Raw genomic sequence first — 20,668 nt, 5'->3', positions numbered from 1 at the left:
CTGATCCTCCCAAGAAACTTTCAGGCGTTATAACTAAAGAAGTTTTCAACGAGCAATATATCAATAGCCTCCTTATATGATACGGACAGAACGGTCTTAATGTTCAAATACAAACGTATAACAAAACTAACCAATCAATATGCCAATCATTTAGAATTATATTTAGAATTGATTATTTGATTATTGAACAAAAGTTGGTGATAACAACAACAAAAAAATATTTTTTATAAAAAATATAAAGGGGAAAAACTCTCCTCTTAAAACTATATCTATCAATAGTGTGCAAGTTATTTCTCTTATCGATTTCAAACAAAATCATTAATTACCAATAATTAATTGACTAATTAGTTATAGATTGGAAATAAATCTAAAGGATAAGTTCAGTGTCCCAATGACAAGAGCTTGCAGGGGATGTGGCGCCACTGGAATGGATAGGTCCATGTCTTGCGTGTGGTTCGTACACAGAAATGACTTACACCGTACCACCAAGTAACTTGCTCCATTACCACATTTCAATACGTTGCAATATATTTATTTTTTCATATTTTAATGTAATTTTAACATCAACTATAATAATTGATTTCAAAATCTTAACCCACAAATATCGTTCATTAAATTAGTGTAAGCTGGTTAAGAATCCTTTTGTTTAAATTGTGTAAGTATTAAATAGCTACCAATGGCAATAGCTTTTTTTTTCGGTCACAATGTTGTTTGTTTCTATATTTCTGCACACGCTTTTACCAGAAAGACAGTCAGAGTGGGTTGATATAAGCTGTGACATTGTGTGATGTGCACTATGTGAAGCAAAAAGTTTATGTGAAGTGAATGATGTGGCAACTGTTCACACTTGTGATGTAGATCTGTATTTAAGTAATATATCGAAACACAGATTTGTTCAGTAATAACACAAACATGAATTAGTTGAAACAGAAAAAAAAAATGGCAAATTGAAATAACACTGTAGCTTTATTAAATTTTGTCTAATATTCTACAATTAGTAATGGGGTCTAATTTGTGACAATTCAATTTTTTTTAATGTAGAAAGTAGTTTGCCTATTACTGATCTAGACTAACAATAAAAAATATGTGCGATGACAAATACTTTTACCAATTGTTTTTTTTTTTTTTTTTTTGTGTAGCGGTATTTCATAATATTAGCTTTCTGGATACTCAATGATCCTATCACTTCTCTGGACCAGTCGGAAAGGGGTGGAAGGGAAAAAAGGGGGTATCTAGGTGATCGCTTTTATGTGCATTTATCTATAGAAAAAAAGCTGAACTACCTTGATTCGAATTCCGCCTCCTCAAGCCAATACACTAGCCACTATGCCAGCGAAGCGACGACCTACAAAGTCGAAAGGGAGCTAATACCACTTGTACCACCTTGTCAGTCATGTACAATTTCTTTCAATTAGTAGAAAGCATGGTCAAGAGGCTCAGTAAGCTTGAACTTGGCTTGGCTTGGCTACCTATGAAGGAGGCTAGAGGTTCGACACCCGACTCTAAGCAGAGTTGTGTTTACTGAGCGCCTAAAGGCAGCACGGAGAACCTTCTCTCAGATAGTGCTATATAAAGGCTTTTTTTTTCATTGTTCGAGATACTAAACAAAATAATAAATAAAAGTAAAAAAGTTACCCTTTCAGACCTCACGATCTATAGGGCTGATCTAAAGGTCATCTGTTTTGTGAGGTAAAAGAAATAATTTTACAAAATGTTATCTTGATCCGAGATTGGGTGTGGGAGAAATACCGTGTACAAACTCTGTACCTCACAGACAGACAGAGTGAATTGATATAAGCTTTTTAGAAATATAGACTCACAATTTTTATACAAATACTTTGAAGTTTAATGTATAATGAATACGAGTTAATCGACAACAAAATCTATATCTTTGTACAACATACTGAAGTAAAAAAACAACACATTTCCTTGAACAGCAGATTTTCTATGATATGAGATGATTTAAGTTAGATCTGCGTTTGTATAATAGATTTTTAAACAAGAATAACAAAATAACATTACAAAATCAAAATACCAACAACTAAGCAATAAGGCTTAGAGTTGTAGAGTCAATTCATAATGCTACATTGAGTCATTTCGTTTATAATCCGAGACGCTGTGGGTCATAGCCTAGTGCTACCTTGTGACTCCAACACAATAGCGGATTATAAACAATATATAATTTTCTTTTTCTGGTCCAATAAAATTAATATAATTTGTAAATGTATAAAACATTAATATGGATTTTTTTTTTGTAAAGTACTTTTTATAATATTGCACTTAATTGTAAAACTTTATTTCGTTTTAATAGCCGCTAGAACATCATTAGGTACACAGTTGTTTGGGATGATCAGAGCCTTGGTGTCTGTGATAGCAGCAAGCGGAGACACAAACTGGTAGATGTTGTTGGTCCCACGGTAGCCTAAGGGGGCAAAAAAGGTCAATAAAAATTATAGGCATATTTTTTAATTTAACGATAATTAGCAGTTCTAAAGTCTTCTTAAAGTACCATTGCTATTAAACGTTTTATAAGCATTTCTCAGTTTTAATAAAAAAGGGAACATTCAATGTACATAGACATTTTTGTGTTTGTAAAGTGCTCTTGCTCAAAAGTAAAACGACTAATACTCATACGTCACGTAATGTACGCGTCAAGGTTTCATGGTTTGAATAAATTAAATGCTTATAACAAATCATGATCGAGAAGATGTGATAATTACGCAACAAGGTTTTAATTAATTCATTACCTAGGTAAATATGTTGTTTACAATTACGTAGCTTTGAGAAAATACGATAACATCCACATAGTACTAAAAATAGATTTCCAGTTATTTTTGAGGACTTGAGGGATGAAAACAATTTAGGGTGTTTCAGTGTTCAAGTAACTTTACTGTGCCAACTTTGGTTAAGCTACTAAAGAAATTGAAGTGTATTGTGTATTTGTAGTGGTGTTTTTATTTCTTTAAGAGGGTTTCTGTTCTGTTGATTCATTTAAATAACTACCTATTGCAATAAGGAGGAGTTTGGGTCATCAGACATAGTTCTGACGTATACAAACCACTTCTATACAAACCACTTCTATACAAACCACTTCTATACAAACAGCAAGCCACAGTCCCACTCTACTTCTCATGAACTCTAAGGATCAGACTTCAATTGTCCCTATATTAATTGTAAACATCTAGTATCGGTGGTAGATGTCCACCAATACAAAACGAAATGAGGTCGGAATAACCAAAAATAGACATGAAACCCACAAAAAAGACATATGCCCCCCCCCCCCCAAAAAAAAAAAAAAAAAAAAAGATTGCTAAGGATCAGATTTTGGACATTCGAATTCAGGACTCCTCAATTTGAATATCTAACGCTTAGCCTCTCGACCACCACCACCCTTCTAAGTTATGTACAATTTAGAGCCAGTTTTTCTTAACAAAGAAGTCATAGAAAGCTGTTAACAAAGAAGTCATAGAAAGCTGTTAACAAACAAGTCATAGAAAGCTTAGCACGATGTAAAAGAATCGAAGGACTTTTTTTTTACTCTTTATACACACACAAAAGCGCACACGTAAAATCTGACTTTTAAATAAGCATTGATTAGATTAAATGTTTGTCCTCTAGGGAAGTGATGTACAAACTACGGCATGCGGTCCATATCTGGCTCCTAATGCTATACCATCCGGGATCTTGAAACTTTTGCTCAAAATGCTCAATGAAGCATCCAAGGCTCAGAATCACTGGACTAGAATATTTATGTCAGAAGTTTTATGTCATCCATATTGTATGGTACTTGAGGTATTGATGCGCTACGGGTTGGCTCTTGCCTAACTGCGACATTTCAAAGTTTTGCGAATCGTGGGAGTGGGTAGGAATAGACTGAACAGCTTTGCTGTTTCTGCTGTTGACGTATTTGAAGAGAACTCACCCAGTTCCTGAGACAACACTGGCCAAGCTGGTATGCCAGAATGAGAGGTGTAGGTGATTCTGTACAGGACATCATAGGCTGTGGGTATCTCCCAGGTCTGAGTGGTCAGGTAATAACCACTTCTTGGATTGCCAATGGCGCCAGTTTGTTGTGGGACCAGCCTGGCGTATGCTGAAAAAAAAGTGGAGAATATATCAATAGTGTGAGTTGTTCAATATAGCTTGAAATATGTTCATACCTTAAACTATGACAAAATGTATTGTGTAATATCAAACTTCTGTATGAAGTTAAACTATGACAAAATGTATTGTGTAATATCAAACTTCTGTATGAAGTTAAACTATGACAAAATGTATTGTGTAATATCAAACTTCTGTATGAAGTTAAACTATGACAAAATGTATTGTGTAATATCAAACTTCTGTATGAAGTTAAACTATGACAAAATGTATTGTGTAATATCAAACTTCTGTATGAAGTTAAACTATGACAAAATGTATTGTGTAATATCAAACTTCTGTATGAAGTTAAACTATGACAAAATGTATTGTGTAATATCAAACTTCTGTATGAAGTTAAACTATGACAAAATGTATTGTGTAATATCAAACTTCTGTATGAAGTTAAACTATGACAAAATGTATTGTGTAATATCAAACTTCTGTATGAAGTTAAACTATGACAAAATGTATTGTGTAATATCAAACTTCTGTATGAAGTTAAACTATGACAAAATGTATTGTGTAATATCAAACTTCTGTATGAAGTTAAACTATGACAAAATGTATTGTGTAATATCAAACTTCTGTATGAAGTTAAACTATGACAAAATGTATTGTGTAATATCAAACTTCTGTATGAAGTTAAACTATGACAAAATGTATTGTGTAATATCAAACTTCTGTATGAAGTTAAACTATGACAAAATGTATTGTGTAATATCAAACTTCTGTATGAAGTTAAACTATGACAAAATGTATTGTGTAATATCAAACTTCTGTATGAAGTTAAACTATGACAAAATGTATTGTGTAATATCAAACTTCTGTATGAAGTTAAACTATGACAAAATGTATTGTGTAATATCAAACTTCTGTATGAAGTTAAACTATGACAAAATGTATTGTGTAATATCAAACTTCTGTATGAAGTTAAACTATGACAAAATGTATTGTGTAATATCAAACTTCTGTATGAAGTTAAACTATGACAAAATGTATTGTGTAATATCAAACTTCTGTATGAAGTTAAACTATGACAAAATGTATTGTGTAATATCAAACTTCTGTATGAAGTTAAACTATGACAAAATGTATTGTGTAATATCAAACTTCTGTATGAAGTTAAACTATGACAAAATGTATTGTGTAATATCAAACTTCTGTATGAAGTTAAACTATGACAAAATGTATTGTGTAATATCAAACTTCTGTATGAAGTTAAACTATGACAAAATGTATTGTGTAATATCAAACTTCTGTATGAAGTTAAACTATGACAAAATGTATTGTGTAATATCAAACTTCTGTATGAAGTTAAACTATGACAAAATGTATTGTGTAATATCAAACTTCTGTATGAAGTTCAATGGGTGAGGGGAACGGGAGATAAAGTATTCTGCTGGCTAGTCGAAATCCAATCCAGTTAGTTTTCCCAGAAGGTGATCTTAGAAATCACAAGAGCGCACTCTGCTTTACCTGAGTGACTATCTAAGGGGAGGTAAAGGTGCTTGGTCGTCGGACACATTACACCTTCATTATACCTTCATTATCAAGCTTGACGAGTCAGTTGACCTTTTATGTCATTGACACTTTTATAATGTTTAATTCTCCAAGGAATACAAAAAAAAAAATGACATTCAATCAAGTATAATTATAGCGCTATTTAGACCATGTCGCCATTTTGACTGAAAGCCAAACTCCCTGTTTAGAAGTGCCCAGTGTATAATAGACACACACTAAATATTTGCTTTATCTTTAAATATAATACACAACGATTACACTGTAAAAAAAAAAAAAAAAAAAAAAGAAAAAAAAAAAAAAACAAGCAAAATAAAAAAAAACCACTTAACAACAAAAACTGCACAATTACTGCAATGTCTCTCAAAACTGCAAGATTTATCTCCCTTTTTCAGTATAGAAAAACAAAATTAATTAATTAATAACCAATAATTTCTTGATCCATGTATTGTCATCAACAATACTAAATTGTGCAAAGTTTAAAATTTATCAGAGAATGCACTGGAGAAATGTCTACACAAGATTTGTACCAGACAGACAAACAGACTGACAGGTGAGTTCATACATGCTTTATTAAAATGCTATTTAATGTTCATTTATTTCAAACTTACGTGGCAAACATTGGTGCTGTACTTTACAGGGAGATAATGTTGATTGTCTGCAGCTGGAGTTATTAGGAATCTCATAAGTCTTTAACTACAAAACAAAAAAAAATCATTAACTTAAATAATATTTCTGGTTTTATTATACCTACTACATGCCAACTAAATGTTACTGTTAAAAACTTTACTTAAAAATAGAAATATCCATATACATATTCATCAACATAATGTACTAATATATGTCGGTGCGTAGGCTGTTGTATTCTAGTGCCAATCATAATTAGATGCAGAATCACCATACGCATTTTCTTTGTTGCCTTGCTTTTATGCTTATGGAGGGTTATTTGTTGTTTTACTGACGTAACGTTTTTTTTTTCGTCCGTGTACACCCCTGTCTAGGGTGAGTATCTAAGGCATTGCTGCATTTCGCAGTTGTTTCGGTGCCTCAGCGTATTAGACTAGACCTTTCAGATTGTCTTTGCTTACGTTAGTTAAGGGATTATCAAATCTACATCAGAGACTACAGTCGGCAGTGGGCCAGCGTTAGGCTTACTAAGGTGTTGCGCTGTGGGATAGCAAGGTGCAGAATGATTGTTTAATTAATATAACCACAATATTATAATGTTTTAAACTCAATGTCATTACCCCATCAGCTTGTCATTATAACTTACATTCATATCATGAAACAATTACATTGTTAACAGCGAGTCAATTATTAGTTGTAGTTGTAAGCACGAAGGTGCTTGTTGAATGTCAGGGGCCCGGGCTAACGAGCTAAGGCTTTAACACAACCCTGAACCCAACCCTGACCCCAACCCTGACAATATATTTCATTATCGTTTCTCTTATTATTATGTGTTACAAATCTTACAGAGAGTCTCTTACTATAAATGGCTCAGTGGTCTGTTTTACGAGACATGTAAGGAAAGCTCGAGTAAAGTTAGAGATCCCTGATCTACATCGAGATTCGAACTCCAGTTCCCCTTGAACATTTCATGCCACTGTGCCACTAAACATCTCATCAGTCTTGCAGTCTCTTCGTTTTATTTCTTTACTTTCTATTTAAAGACACTTACGTTTTTGAAATCTTTGACAAGACGAATGTTGGTTTTGGTGGAGATTTCTGCCATTAAATCTTTACTGAAGTCCGCGACTATGTATCCAGTGTCCTGTTGGAAATAGAAGACTTTTTTGTCGTTACACAATTTAATAAGAGTCTACGTGTTGATAAGCGTTTAATATTTATTTCTAGAAAGTTTACCGACCAAGAAAATTACCAGCTGTAGGAATCCTCTCCATGATGACGGAAAAAAAGAAACAAAATAGGAACAAATTACGTTGGCCAGGTTACATCCACAGATGGTTCACCGGAATAAAAACCATAAGGCAATCGCCCCAATGGCAGACCACGAGTACGGTGGCTTGGTGACGTAGAGCCAGATCTGCAACAGCTAAAAGTCCGGGCATGGAGAAATAAAGCGATTGATCAAAATGGAGAGATGTGCTAAAGCAGGCCAGTGCCCTCCATGGGCTGTAGCGCCACTGGGATGATGATGATTACCAATAACAACAAAGTAAAAAAAAAGTAAAGTTTCCCCCCTTTCAGGCTTTGCGATCTATGGGACAGATGATGTTAAGGTTATCTGTTTCTTTGGCCAATAGTTAACGAGCAGTGTGTTATGTGGCCAGCACAACGACCAACCTCCTTTACTTTAACCAACTAAAGTTAGGTAACCATTAGAATTGGGTGGACTCAGGGACACCCTAAAAATACCGAAATTCAAAATTCGAGATTCGAACCCAGGTCCTCAGGTTCGGAAGCCAAGCGCTTAACCATACGACCACCGCGCCCCCAACAACAACAAAAAATTCCTATTAATTTTTTTTAAGCTTGGTCCTTCATAATCCTTTTTTACAAAACCTTTATTCAAGCTAGAACCTGGAGGCTGAAACCTGGACACTGATATCAAAAACTGCTCTAGCGATTTTTCCAAGAAATGTAACAGTTGATGTATATTGCTGAGAAAACTCTAGTTTGACCGTTATAATTTGTCAAATAAAAAAAAATTGTCAATACGAACATGGCGTAGTCAGCAGTAGTGTACCGATAACAGAGTTGTTTATTTAATTTAAAGTTGCTTTCAGTTTAAATTATTTATAGATTATCTAAGCTTTGCTTCTATTTTTACGTAAATCTAGTATAGATTACAACTAGACTCTAGATCTAGAAGTAGATTTAGAAAAGATCTTAAAAGAGTTTTATATCAGAAGTTTAGGTTTCGATACAATTCTAGATGATAGTCTGGCTCAATGGGTAACGACATTGGTACCTCGAGCTTATAACAGAAGTTTAATATCCGGCTTTATAAAAGAAAAAAATTATATAATTATATATACATATATACTTTTTAAAGTTATAGTTTTAAAGTTATGCAGTCCTCTTATGTTACCACAGTCGGCACAAGATTGAATATCTTCACATAGCTCCTGCCAGTATTTGTTAGCACATTGTCTCGCTACTCTTTGGGCATTGTTACGTGCATCTCTGAGCCTTTTTAAGTTGCTTGGGGTGGGATCCTTCTTGTAGATTAGCATGGCTGCTCTCTTGTTCGTAGTGGCAGTTTCCATTTCTGGTAGACTAGCTTCAAACCAGTCTTCGCTTTTCTTGGTTTTGTTTCCAAAGACCAGTGATGATGTTTGGTAGATTGTATCACGCATAAACGTCCAGCTTTTTTCTACCTCAGTCACAGAGAAGTTTTTAAAAGCTTCCTCTAATTTGTTCTCAAATTCGGTGCAAAGATCAGGATTTTTTGTGCTAGTAGTATTCAGGCGTGATTTTCTTTTTCCCTGTGATGTGTGGATCTTAGTTGGCAGCAATCTTGTCCGGCAGGACACTAAAGTATGATCAGTATCACAATCCGCGCTTTGGTAGCTACGTGTCAGCAGTATATTTCCAATGTCCTTTTTCGTGTCAGTATCATATCCAGCTGGTGCCAGTGCCCAGACCTAGGGTGCCTCCATGAGATACAGTGCTGTGGTTTTGTTCTGAAGTATGTGTTGGTAATGCAGAGCTTATGGTATGCGCAGAATTCAAGCAGTCTTTGTCCGTTCTCATTCATCTTTCCGATTCCAAAAAGCCCAAGACAGTCTGGCCAGGTAGTGTGATCTGATCCTACTCTGGCATTGAAGTCACCTAGAAGGATCATATGTTCTTTTTGAGGAATGTTTGCAATGGCTTCTTTGAGGTCTTCATAGAACTTGTCTTTGTCCTCCTGAAGCGAGCTTAGTGTGGGGGCATAGGCACTAATTAGAGTGACTTTTACAGATGCTGTCATCATACTTATGCTTAGTAGCCGTTCCGAGCCACCAACTGGAGGGACTATCATGGGAAGAAGACTGTTCTTGACAGCAAAGCCCACACCATGTATTCGAGTCTCATCCTGTGCTTTCCCTTTCCAAAAGAAAGTGTAGTCAGTCTCTCGGAGCATGCCGATTTCGGCCATTCGGGTTTCTTGCAGGGCTGCAATGTCAATATGTAGCCTTTTTAGCTCGTTGTTTATAACTGCCGTCTTCCTTGCATCGTCGATCTGCCTTAGATCATCAGTGAGACCAGGACACATTGTCCTGACATTCCAAGTGGCCAGTCGCATGACAGGGATTTTCTTTTTCAGTTTAATTTTTCTTTTTTTGTTGCTTGGTGCAAGTTTCCAGCCTACTTGTCGTTTTAAACTAAGCTCTAAGCACCCATTAGAGAGGCAGGACTATATGAGGGCATGAGAAAAGCCTTTGGACCTCACACCAGCAAGTGTGCTCCGCTCAAGTCAAAAGATGGCTCAATCATCAGCGATCGTGCGCTGCAAATGGAACGATGGGTAGAACACTATGCAGAACTCTACCATATTGAGAACGCCATCTCACCAAATGCTGTTTCCAACTTCCCATCACTTCCAGTTTTGACGGAATTAGACGAAACCCCCTCAGTAAAGGAGCTGAGCATTGCCATTGACATGCTTGCACATGGGAAAACACCCGGAGGAGATGGCATTCCTGTTGAAGTAATTCAGGCTGGAAAACATGCCCTAATCAAACCACTCCATGAACTGCTAAGCTTGTGCTGGGAACAAGGAATGGTCCCCCAGGAATTGAAAGACTCCAACATTGTTACAATTTATAAAAATAAAGGCGACCGCTCTTATTGTAACAATTACAGAGGCATCTCACTGCTTAGCATAGTCGGAAAGGCTTTTGCTAGAGTATTACTAAAGCGATTACAGATCCTGGCAGATCGTGTTTATCCAGAGTCGCAGTGTGGCTTTAGGGCAGGTAGATCTACAACAGATATGATTTTCTCTCTTCGGCAGCTACAGGAGAAGAGCAGAGAACAAAAGCAGCCCCTCTTCATAGCATTTATTGATTTGACCAAGGCCTTTGACCTTGTTAGCAGAAGCGGTCTGTTTGCTGTACTAGTGAGAATCGGCTGCCCAAATAAGTTAGGAAAACTAGTGTCAGCTTTTCACGAAAATATGCAGGGCACCGTTCAGTTTGAAAGTTCTTCCTCCAGGCCATTCTCCATTAAGAGCGTTGTAAAACAAGGATGTGTACTGGCCCCTACACTATTTGGCATCTTCTTCTCAGTCGTACTATCCAGTGCTTTTAAATCCCTGGAAGACGGAATATACATCCATAGCAGATCCGATGGAAGGCTCTTTAACCTGGCACGTCTTAAAGCCAAAACGAAAAGGCGTCGTATCTTTATAAGGGAGCTGCTGTTTGCCGATGACGCGGCACTCGTATCTCACTCACAAGGAGGTCTACAGAAGCTAGTGAACGCCTTAGCAGCTGCTTGTCAAGAATTTAGCCTTACTATAAGTCTCTCCAAGACCGAAATCCTGGCACAAGACGTCGCAGAAATACCTATAATACAAATTGGGAACCACACCCTTTCAGTGGTGCAGGAATTTACCTACTTGGGTTCAACAATTGTCAGTAACCTAGACTTAGACATCGAGCTGTCAAAAAGGATAGAAAAAGCTACCACAGCATTGGCAAAACTCTCCAAGCGCGTCTGGGAAAATGGTAAATTGACCACAGCGACCAAAATCCTAGTCTACAACGCCTGTGTTGTGAGCACTCTCCTTTATGGCAGTGAAAGCTGGTCAACATACATGTACCAAGAGCACAGATTGAATAGTTTCCACTTGCGCTGCCTGAGACGCATAATGGGCATCTCTTGGAGGGACCATGTCTCCAATCAGGAAGTTTTAAGATTGGCCAATATGAACAGCATGTATGCTCTCCTGACACAAAGAAGATTACGCTGGCTCGGACATGTCACCCGCATGCCAGATGGTAGAATCCCGAAAGATATCTTATATGCTGAGCTTGTGGAAGGAGTCAGACCCAAGGGACGCCCAAGACTAACATATAGAGATGTCTGCAAGCGAGACATGAGAGCCTCAGGCATCAGCGAAAGTATGTGGGAAAACATAGCCAAAGACCGGAGTGCATGGAGACAGACTGTGCGTGCTGGGACAACCCTTGCTGAGAACAAAAGAATTGAAGCGGCTTTAATCAAGAGGGATAAAAAGAAAGCTGCCCTGTCTGCTAGCCCTAAATCAGAGGCATACACATGTACGAATTGTGGCAAAGTCTGCCGTTCTAGAATTGGCTTGATTAGCCACACCAGATTCTGCCCCGTCTCAAGATTAAGCCAAAACCAGTGACTCATTTAGGCGCATCCATTGCCTTTCGAGACAAAAGGAGCCATATATAATGGACGTATTGCTTTTTTTAAAAGGTATTTTGTTTTATATTTTATTATGGGTTTTTGGTGTGTTTTTTTTGTGTGTATAGTTTTTACTACCCCTATGTCGCTTTGGCTATTGCTCTCCTTTGAAACGTCAGACTTGTTGTAAGGGACATTATTCAATTAGAGAGACTCTACTTGCATTATTTGTTACTCTCCCTTTCCTTTGCGGTTCACGCACTTAAATTGAAAGTGTAAATCTTCATGTCATAGCTGTGTGTGTGTGTGTCTGTGTGCCATGTGTGTTACTCCGTTTTTTACTTCTAATTATTGAGTTCATGCTGCATGTCTGTTTGTATGTAACGGTAAGCAAATATTGAGAAGTATCACGTTGTACTATGCGAGGCTCTTTTATATCAGTATAATTACAATGCCTCTATCCAACTCGTAGCTTCTCCGAAATTAAAACCTTCTGGGTGATTGGGTGCGAAAACCTGAACACGGATCTCGAAAGCGGCTCTAACGATTTTCCTGGAAATGTGACACTTGATGTAATTGGTAGGGAAAAGAGTAATTAGCTCGTTGACCACACAGGAGAAAACTTTAGTTTGACCATTATATTTGTTCAAACTATAAGAAGAGATACATTTTAGTTTGTCTAGACCAGTGTTTTCCAAACTGTATTCAGTGGAACCCTAGTGTTCCGCGTGGCCTGAATAGGTGTTCCTCAAACTTCTTGAATAATTAACTAGTAGGACACCACGTGAATAAGTCTCTTAAAAAAAATAAGCCGAGTGTTCCGCTAAATACTCAGAATGTCCGAAGTGTTCCATTAGAGAAAAAAAGTATGAGAAACACTGGTCTAGAGAACTATAAAATATTTATCTATAAGTTTTTAACGGACTATATGTCTTCGGGTATTTCAGCATAAATTCAAGAGTTTAATAAATTAATGATTAGGAACATTTTGCGCATCGTCTTCTAAGTCGTCTAAGGGCCTGTCTTTGGAATATTATTTAGAGGTAGTCCTCAATGTAAGGCAAGGGGGATTACCTTTTTGTGTCATTTGATAAAAACCCATAACATCCTCATTATAAATTGGTCAGCAAGAATAAACAATATTGATTTTGATTGATCTATATTAGTGCTACCATTATAAGTATTTCGATTGCTTTTGATGATGTACTAATTAGCGTTTACTATAGCTATACTACACAAAATATTTAAGGTTTATATTTGGTTCTATAACTAGACACTCACCCCAGTTAACAGATTGGTGTAGTTGACCTGATACACCGCTGGCTGACAGACAGTCACTGGGCTCTGACCCATTACTGCTACCAGGCAGGTCACAGCTACGTAGAAGAACAGCTGATGCATGTTTATTCTATGATTGATCTCAGTGAAGCATATAGATCTATATGTTTGTGATTCTCTCACAGTCTCGAGTTTACGTTGTTCTTATATAGTCAGTCATGTCCACGGATCTAGATAATAGCAGGATATAGTCTGTGTTAAATAAGCGAGACGCAAAACCACATCCTATACTAGAAGTCCAGCATTTTATAAAGGGATGGTGATATCACAGCCTATTGTGTTCCAATCAACAGCATGTTGTTTTGCACGTCTAGGAGTGTAATAGGGAATGTTTGGACAAGACAGACTGTGTGACACGGATAACTCGGAATGCATTGACCTGGTTTTCTGGTCACGTGGTTTACACGATAAGACGCAGGGGTGTCACACTGTGACACATTTCCGTGGAAAAACGACAGGTATCAAAATATTTGCGATTTAGTCAAGTTTAAGGAGCGATTCGGATTTTCTTTGTTTCGCATGAAGCCAGGTCCGGATTTAAGTAAGTGAAGGCCCCTGAGAAAGATTTTTTTGTGGAAGCCTGTACACTTTTTCGAAAGCTTCAATAAAAAAAAACTTAATAATACTTATATCTTAAAGCACGCAGCGTATTTTAGAGGAAAGAAATAAAGTGCTTGTATAGTTCATCTCATTTTCCTTTTTAAAAAAAATATTTTCTATGTATATTTTAGATAAAATATGTAGATTTTTTTTATTTTGTGGAGGGTAAGTCCCTGGAATGACGTACTGCAGTAAACCCAGAGCGAGCTGCATTTGTATATTTATTTCAGGAGCACGCTACAAGCGGACACTTCTTAACCAAGACAGTGCTGACCATTCTAAGATCTAATATTTTGTCAGTAAGAAAGCGAAATTAAGATGCTCAAGTAGGGTACCGGCCGAAAGTCTCTGACCCGTCGAAATTAAGATGTTTTTAAACACTCTATTGTGAGTGTCTGTCTCTTGTGAGGCTTGAATTTTATATTTATTTAATCTTAATCCCAAAGGCGTCAGATTATCAAATGTTTCCGAAACTTTAGTTACCAGAAACAAATGATCGCCCTACATTATGTACTCTTCGGGACAGAAACCAAAATGTATAACAAAACATCCAGTTTATATTCCTTCGTCAACCTTGACGTGTGCATCACGTGATTACCAGCAATGGGTGCTGTACGTTTTACTTTATTTAATAACAACAACTAAAAGAGTTATGGTCTGCCTGGTCGTGCGGTTTGCACGCTGGACTGTCGTTCAGATTTATCGATGGTCCCGGGTTCAAACCCTGCCCGCTCCCATCCCCCGTCGTCCTGCGGGAGGTTTGGACTAGGAAGTAATTATCTTCAACTCTGAAGGAACATCCGAAACATGTAAAACAAACAAACATGTAACACAACTTACTGCGCTAAAAGATACGTCTCACACAAGGGCTTATTACAAACAGGCAAATCAACATAATATTAACTGTTCTATTTCATTTTATTATCATAATTAATTACAGAAGTCCAAAACTGTGTTGTTGTTTTTTTCATAGTACATTCCTGCAGACTAGTCACCATATAATGAAAACCATTCTATTGAGCTTTAAACAAAATTAATAGGTTCTTTGTTTTATCGTCGGATATACATTTTATGCAGACTCCACCCATAGAAGTCTTCGTTTCTTGTCATTATTTAGCAAACTATAACGTAGACCTTCATGGCTGCTTCTGCAGGACAAATACCGACAAAATGTCAGCTACCGAGAATTCTGGGAACACAAAAAAAAGTGGATGAGATGCAACAGTAGTTCTTACATTTTTATGACTGACATAGGCCAACTGTTTATACATAGAACTAACACATTTGACGGGCAGTAATTTAAACCATGGGTTATTTTTCTGCAAAAGAAAGTTGTTAGAAAATAAAAATGTAAAATCAAACTTAAGATGGTCCTCAAAAGCTCAGCGTGTTTTTACAAAGCTGTAGATTATCTTTCTGAAACCTAAAAACTTGTATAGAGAGAACAAATTGAGCTGTTGGTAAAGAAGATTAATGAGGAGTGCAGCATTGAACGTGGCCAGCCCAAATTGTGACTTACATATTTTGTCTCATCCAGAGCAGATATAACCTTTGTCCGCCGTTGGTCGAGTTAGGTTCTCCTTTCGCCGTCTAGCAATATAGATTTAACTACGAACAACATTCACACACTAAACACATACACACTCACACAAATACACACACACAACTGGCACTGTATGAATAAAGCTTCTAATTACTTCTCGCTGACGACAAATGACCTAGCAACACTCTGACTAAAAGTGAGGTACAGGAGTTTTTAAATCTTTCTGTTATAGCCCCAAATGCAGCGGAGACGATGACTTCTTCCAGATCTGATGTAAAAGTGGCTTAGTATACGATGTCTTTATACCAATGTAGGCAAAGTTAATTACACTGCTAATGGATACGGTATAGAAAAGTTTTAATTATTGTTTTGACGAGTTTAATATAGAATCGCTTACACTGTACAAAGTAACGCATTGTTTAGTGGGAAAGATCAATGGCTACACTGTTTCACCTTTACAAATTGATCTCTAAAGTTACTTTTCATTAAGTCACTATTGTCTATAGTCTATATAGAAAAAACTCACCTGGTGGTTTGGTGCTCACTTTCACCATCTGGTTCTGAGGTGAGTAAATAAACAGAGGGTAGGAGGGGATGGGCATCCAGGTGGTGCCGCAGGATTCATAGGCGGAGTCAAAGGCAGAGAAGTACATTCTGTCGTTGTTACATCCACTATAGGTTGCAAATATAATCAGGCGACGGGAATCGTTTTCTGATGTGTATCTGTACGGAATATATGTTGGCATATAGATAGATAGGAGGCGCGGTGGTTGAGCGGTAAAGCGCTTGGCTTCCGAAGCGGGGTTGGAACCCTGGTGAAGACTGGGATTTTTAATTTCGGGATCTTTGTGGGCCTCTGAGTCCACCCAGCTCGAATGGGTACCTGACATTAGTTGGAGTAAAGTAAAAGGTAAAAGCGGTTGGTCGTTGTGCTGGCCACATGACACCCTCATTGACCGTAGGCCAGAGAAACAGAAGATCTTAACACCATCTGCCCTATAGACCACAATGTCTTCAAGGAGAACTTTTCAATCAGTACACAAGAGAATTAGACAACACATGTTACTCCCCGTACAGAAATCGGTTAGGAAGGCGATTGTCTGGCATGCGGACTACATGTCCCGACCATCGAAGTTGGGACCTTTTTACTGTCACATTGATACTTTTCATGTTGGACAGCTTTAGGTTTTCTGTGTCAGATACGTGGTCGGACCAACGGACCTTATGGATGCATACATACATACATACATACATACATAAATTTATAGGGTTAGGCAACAAAACCTACTCCTGCTGTTAATGCTGCGAGTATAAAAGAAGCAGTGTGTGCGCGTGACGAGGGGAAAGAACCACAATTACCCCGTCTTCTAAAGTTGTTTTTTTAACTTCTCTCCCCTTTTATTCTCGACACTCTTCCAGGGCCCTGCGCACAGCTAAGGGCTTACTTTACCATGCTTTTGCGTACTTTTATAGCGTGAAAATATATGTTTTGATTAAAGCTCTTTCAAGCGCGCTGTAGGCCTGTACTCACCCTTGGAAATTAAAGTTCACTGCTTGGCTATCATTTTTCAACAGACTCCAGCTTGATTCTAAAATTAGCCTCCTGTCATACCAAGACTGTCTGGTGGTGGATGTTCCATTGAAGACTATGGAGACGACTTCTGAAACGTTGGCGATCAACGAGAATCTAACCTAAACAGAAGCAGAGAAATCACTTAGAAAAGATGTCATTGTTTTAGTTACCATACAAAATAAAATCTGCCATTGTTTAATATAAAATCTAGGAAAAAAAAGAAATATGCATAACAATAAGGGAAAGTAACATTCCCTTTTCCCATTTCATACCATGCATTATATATTTATATATATATATATTAATTTCACTGATCTGTTGTTATTGTTGTTATCTGTATAGAAGTATTTAAATACTTTGTCAATGTTGGTCCAGTTGTCCAGAACTGAGCTCCTAAAATGACGTGTGCACGTTTCTTTCTTGTCCCATCATAACATCCCATGGCCAGGTCACTGGACAGCGGCCCGTCGTCATGATGACCATCTTTTTCCCATAAGTCGTAAAAGGAAGAATTAGTTCCGCTGTGTGCCTTGAAGACCAGCCTCCAGTCGCCGTACTGTAACGCTGAAGAATAAAAGAGGATATTAACTCTTTCTCTCCTAATTGACGATGCCAGCGTGGATTTGACCACCTTTAAACTAAATTGATTTTGGATTTATAAACTTTTAGTTTGTGTTGTGTAAAAAGAGCATGCATTCTCGAAGTTCTCCTATAATTCAATGTCAAAGTATAACATTTTATGATAACAAACAAAAACTTTTAAAAAGTTTTATCATAACAGGATAGTAAAATACAAATGAGCAAAAATGAATAATAATATTGAAACGAGGAAAATAATTACGGAGAGAAAGAGTTAAGATTTAGTCACTGTTATGTCTTATGAACTAGAAAGCTGCATTGTAATTTTTTTTAGATGAATTATCTCATCTCTACCTTTTCTTTTGGCATTTTTCAACACCATGGGCGTGTTTAGATGTTGGTCACGGGTTTTGTATGGGAAGTGGTGGCTGAGTGATAAAGCGTTTGGTTTCAGGTTCGAATTTCGGTGACGTCTGGGATTGTGAATTTCGACATTCATGCAGCTTTGTCTACATGTCCATAACAAAAAGTTCAGCCAAAAGCTATGACCAGGAGCGTGGCAGACGGGCTATAGAAAAGTGACAATAAAAATACCTAGAAAAAAATGTAAATAATATCTGTTTTTAAACGCAATAGAATTAGTACTATTTGTGCCAACTTTCTTTAAAACTAACAGGATTCTGTGTCGTCTGATCATAGCAACCGTCTATCAATGTAACGAAGAACTTACAAGATTCATCTCTGTACAACATACACCACTCTTCATCTACAGCCCAGTCTAGGCCAGGGTAATAAAACTTGTCTTGAAATGTCAGACAAGTTTGATACTTCCGACTATAGGTGGCGCTGTTGCAGTCATTCCAACAACGCAGAGCACAGAGAACGGACGTCATAGCTAGAAAACACAGACACAAATAGTTTGGATTGTACAATTCATTCCACACAACACGACAACGATGCGAATATGAAAGAAAAAAAAAACGAATGGTTTACATAAAAAGGTTTTTAATCAAAGAGCGCTTTTGGTCAAGTGTCCAGTTCAGTCTTAATGAATTTTTTAAATCAAAGAGCGCTTTTGGTCAAGTGTCCAGTTCAGTCTTAATGAATTTTTTAAATCAAAGAGCGCTTTTGGTCAAGTGTCCAGTTCAGTCTTAATGAATTTTTTTAATCAAAAATCGCTTTTGGTCAAGTGTCCAGTTCAATCTTAATGAATTTTTTAAATCAAAGAGCGCTTTTGGTCAAGTGTCCAGTTCAGTCTTAATGAATTTTTTAAATCAAAGAGCGCTTTTGGTCAAGTGTCCAGTTCAGTCTTAATGAATTTTTTAAATCAAAGAGCGCTTTTGGTCAAGTGTCCAGATCAGTCTTAATGAATTTTATTTTAGAAAAAAAAAAGGGGGGGGGGTAAGAGGCGGAATTTCAAAATTTCGCACGCAGTCGGCCACAACCCTTGCGGCGGCCCTGATTATCTAGAGACAGACAGACAGACAGACAGAAAGAAAGAATCAGTTTTTGGTATAAGCTTTCTAAAAAAAGACAAAAACAGAACTATATATTTGTATAAAAAAAGGAATGAGCGTTAATATTTTGGAGGGCATGGCAAATGTACGAACACGGGTAACATTGCGTACAGTTGAAATAGGGCCTGTGAAAACAGCCTTGTTCTAGGAGCTATGGTGGGCGCTTGAGGTTTACATGTAATTACAATAACATGAGCTCTCATAATATTTTTTTCTACAATATCTTTTTGCAATGTGCAGGAAAATATTCGAATGGATGGCTGCCTGGTCATGTGGTATGTGTTGTAAACTGTCGTCTCGATGTTCCCGGGTTCGAACCCTGCCCGCCGTCTTCCTCGGCCATCCTGCGGTAGGTCTTTGCTAGGATGCACCTACCTTCAATTCTAAATAAACATCTAAAATATATAAAAACAAACGAGATGTTTACTATTCAATGTAAACATTTTTAAGTGTTGACTTACCGGTTGATGTGAAGCTACTCAGTGGTGTCCCTACTGTAATCTTATATCCGTAAGCTACTTTCAAATACGAGCTTGTGCTTAAAGCGAGGCTGTGGATCTCCAAATTCAACCCAACATAGAAGAGGATAACTTTGTTTGGCGTCATTCTAGGGTGGAATATAGATTGAAAAAATACAAACGAATGCCTCTTTCATAGTCCACGTTGAGCGTGTGATTTGTAAAATGAGTACCCCAGACAAGTTAAACGATGTCTAAATCTCCGTCCTACTCATTTCTTCTATCAATCTACTCATGCATGTTAATCAATGACTTAAACTCAGCTAAGTCGTTGCTGTTGCTGGATGATTCTGGCAACCCATTTCATTGTCTAAAAGTAAAGTTTCCCTTTCAGACCTTGTGGTCTATAGGGCAGATGATGTAAAGGTCATCTGATTCTGTGGCACACGGTTAACGAGGGTGTCATGTGGCCAGCACAACGACCAACCGCCTTTACTTTTTCCCCAACTAATGTCAGGTACCCATCAGAGGCGCCCGAAGATCCCGAAAATAAAATTCCCAGTCTTCACCAGGATTCGAACCTCGGACCCCGGTTCGGTAGCCAAGCGCTTTACCGCTCAGCCACCGCGCCTCTATTTCATTCTCTAATGGTACTAAAAAGAAGGGGCACTTGTATGAATTCGTTCTAGCATATGGAATTAGAAATGTGCTTCTATCTTTGTGTCTTTCTGAGTATTTCATTCGGTTTTGTTTTTCTGTTTGTAAGTTATGGTGTAGTGTTTTATGTATTACATCTATTTTACTTTGTATTCGTCTCTCCTGAAGTGCCTCTAAGTTTAGTGATTCTATTTATTTTTATTTTTATAGGTTTTATATAGCGCTACTTTCATGCTTATAGCATGCTCAGGGCGCTTTCGTCCAATCTCATTTGTGGACCAGTGGAACGGAGGGGTATCTAGGAGTATTCCGTGCTTCCTTTAGGCGCTCAGTAAACACAACTCTGCCCGAGTCAGGTATCGAACCTCGAGTCCCCTTCTAAGTAGCCAAGACAAGCCAAGCTCAAGCGCACTTA

General features: G+C 37.5%; 1 protein-coding gene and 1 long non-coding RNA gene across 2 annotated transcripts; both read right to left on the bottom strand.

Annotated features, from left to right (window-relative positions):
* Nucleotides 1–947: 947 nt before the first annotated feature.
* On the bottom strand, nucleotides 948–13,659 carry LOC106054010 (uncharacterized). The gene is made up of 5 exons (XM_013209713.2): nucleotides 13,270–13,659; nucleotides 7,340–7,432; nucleotides 6,273–6,357; nucleotides 3,923–4,093; nucleotides 948–2,422 (listed from the first exon to the last, which is right to left on the bottom strand). The coding sequence occupies exons 1-5, from the start codon at nucleotides 13,387–13,389 to the stop codon at nucleotides 2,295–2,297; spliced, it is 597 nt and encodes a 198-aa protein (XP_013065167.2). The 5' UTR covers nucleotides 13,390–13,659; the 3' UTR covers nucleotides 948–2,294.
* Nucleotides 13,660–14,893: 1,234 nt separating this feature from the next.
* Nucleotides 14,894–18,503, bottom strand: LOC129926095 (uncharacterized). The gene is made up of 5 exons (XR_008777785.1): nucleotides 18,352–18,503; nucleotides 17,399–17,606; nucleotides 17,001–17,161; nucleotides 15,996–16,192; nucleotides 14,894–15,115 (listed from the first exon to the last, which is right to left on the bottom strand). It is a non-coding gene; the product is annotated as an uncharacterized LOC129926095 (long non-coding RNA).
* Between the last annotated feature and the right edge of the window lie 2,165 nt (nucleotides 18,504–20,668).

This window comes from Biomphalaria glabrata, chromosome 4, assembly GCF_947242115.1.
Source record: "Biomphalaria glabrata chromosome 4, xgBioGlab47.1, whole genome shotgun sequence".
Taxonomy (NCBI): Eukaryota; Metazoa; Mollusca; class Gastropoda; family Planorbidae; genus Biomphalaria; species Biomphalaria glabrata.
Note: the sequence above shows the minus strand (reverse complement) of the source record. Positions and strands in the feature narration are given on the sequence as shown.

Excerpts from the sequence above, each read along its gene's own strand:
- LOC106054010 (XM_013209713.2), bottom strand. The coding sequence starts at position 13,389 with ATGCATCAGCTGTTCTTCTACGTAGCTGTGACCTGCCTGGTAGCAGTA. Across the intron at positions 6,358-7,339 it reads TTGTCAAAGATTTCAAAAAC|TTAAAGACTTATGAGATTCC; the intron begins GTAAGTGTCTTT and ends TTTGTTTTGTAG. Across the intron at positions 4,094-6,272 it reads ACAGCACCAATGTTTGCCAC|CATACGCCAGGCTGGTCCCA; the intron begins GTAAGTTTGAAA and ends CTTTTTTTTCAG.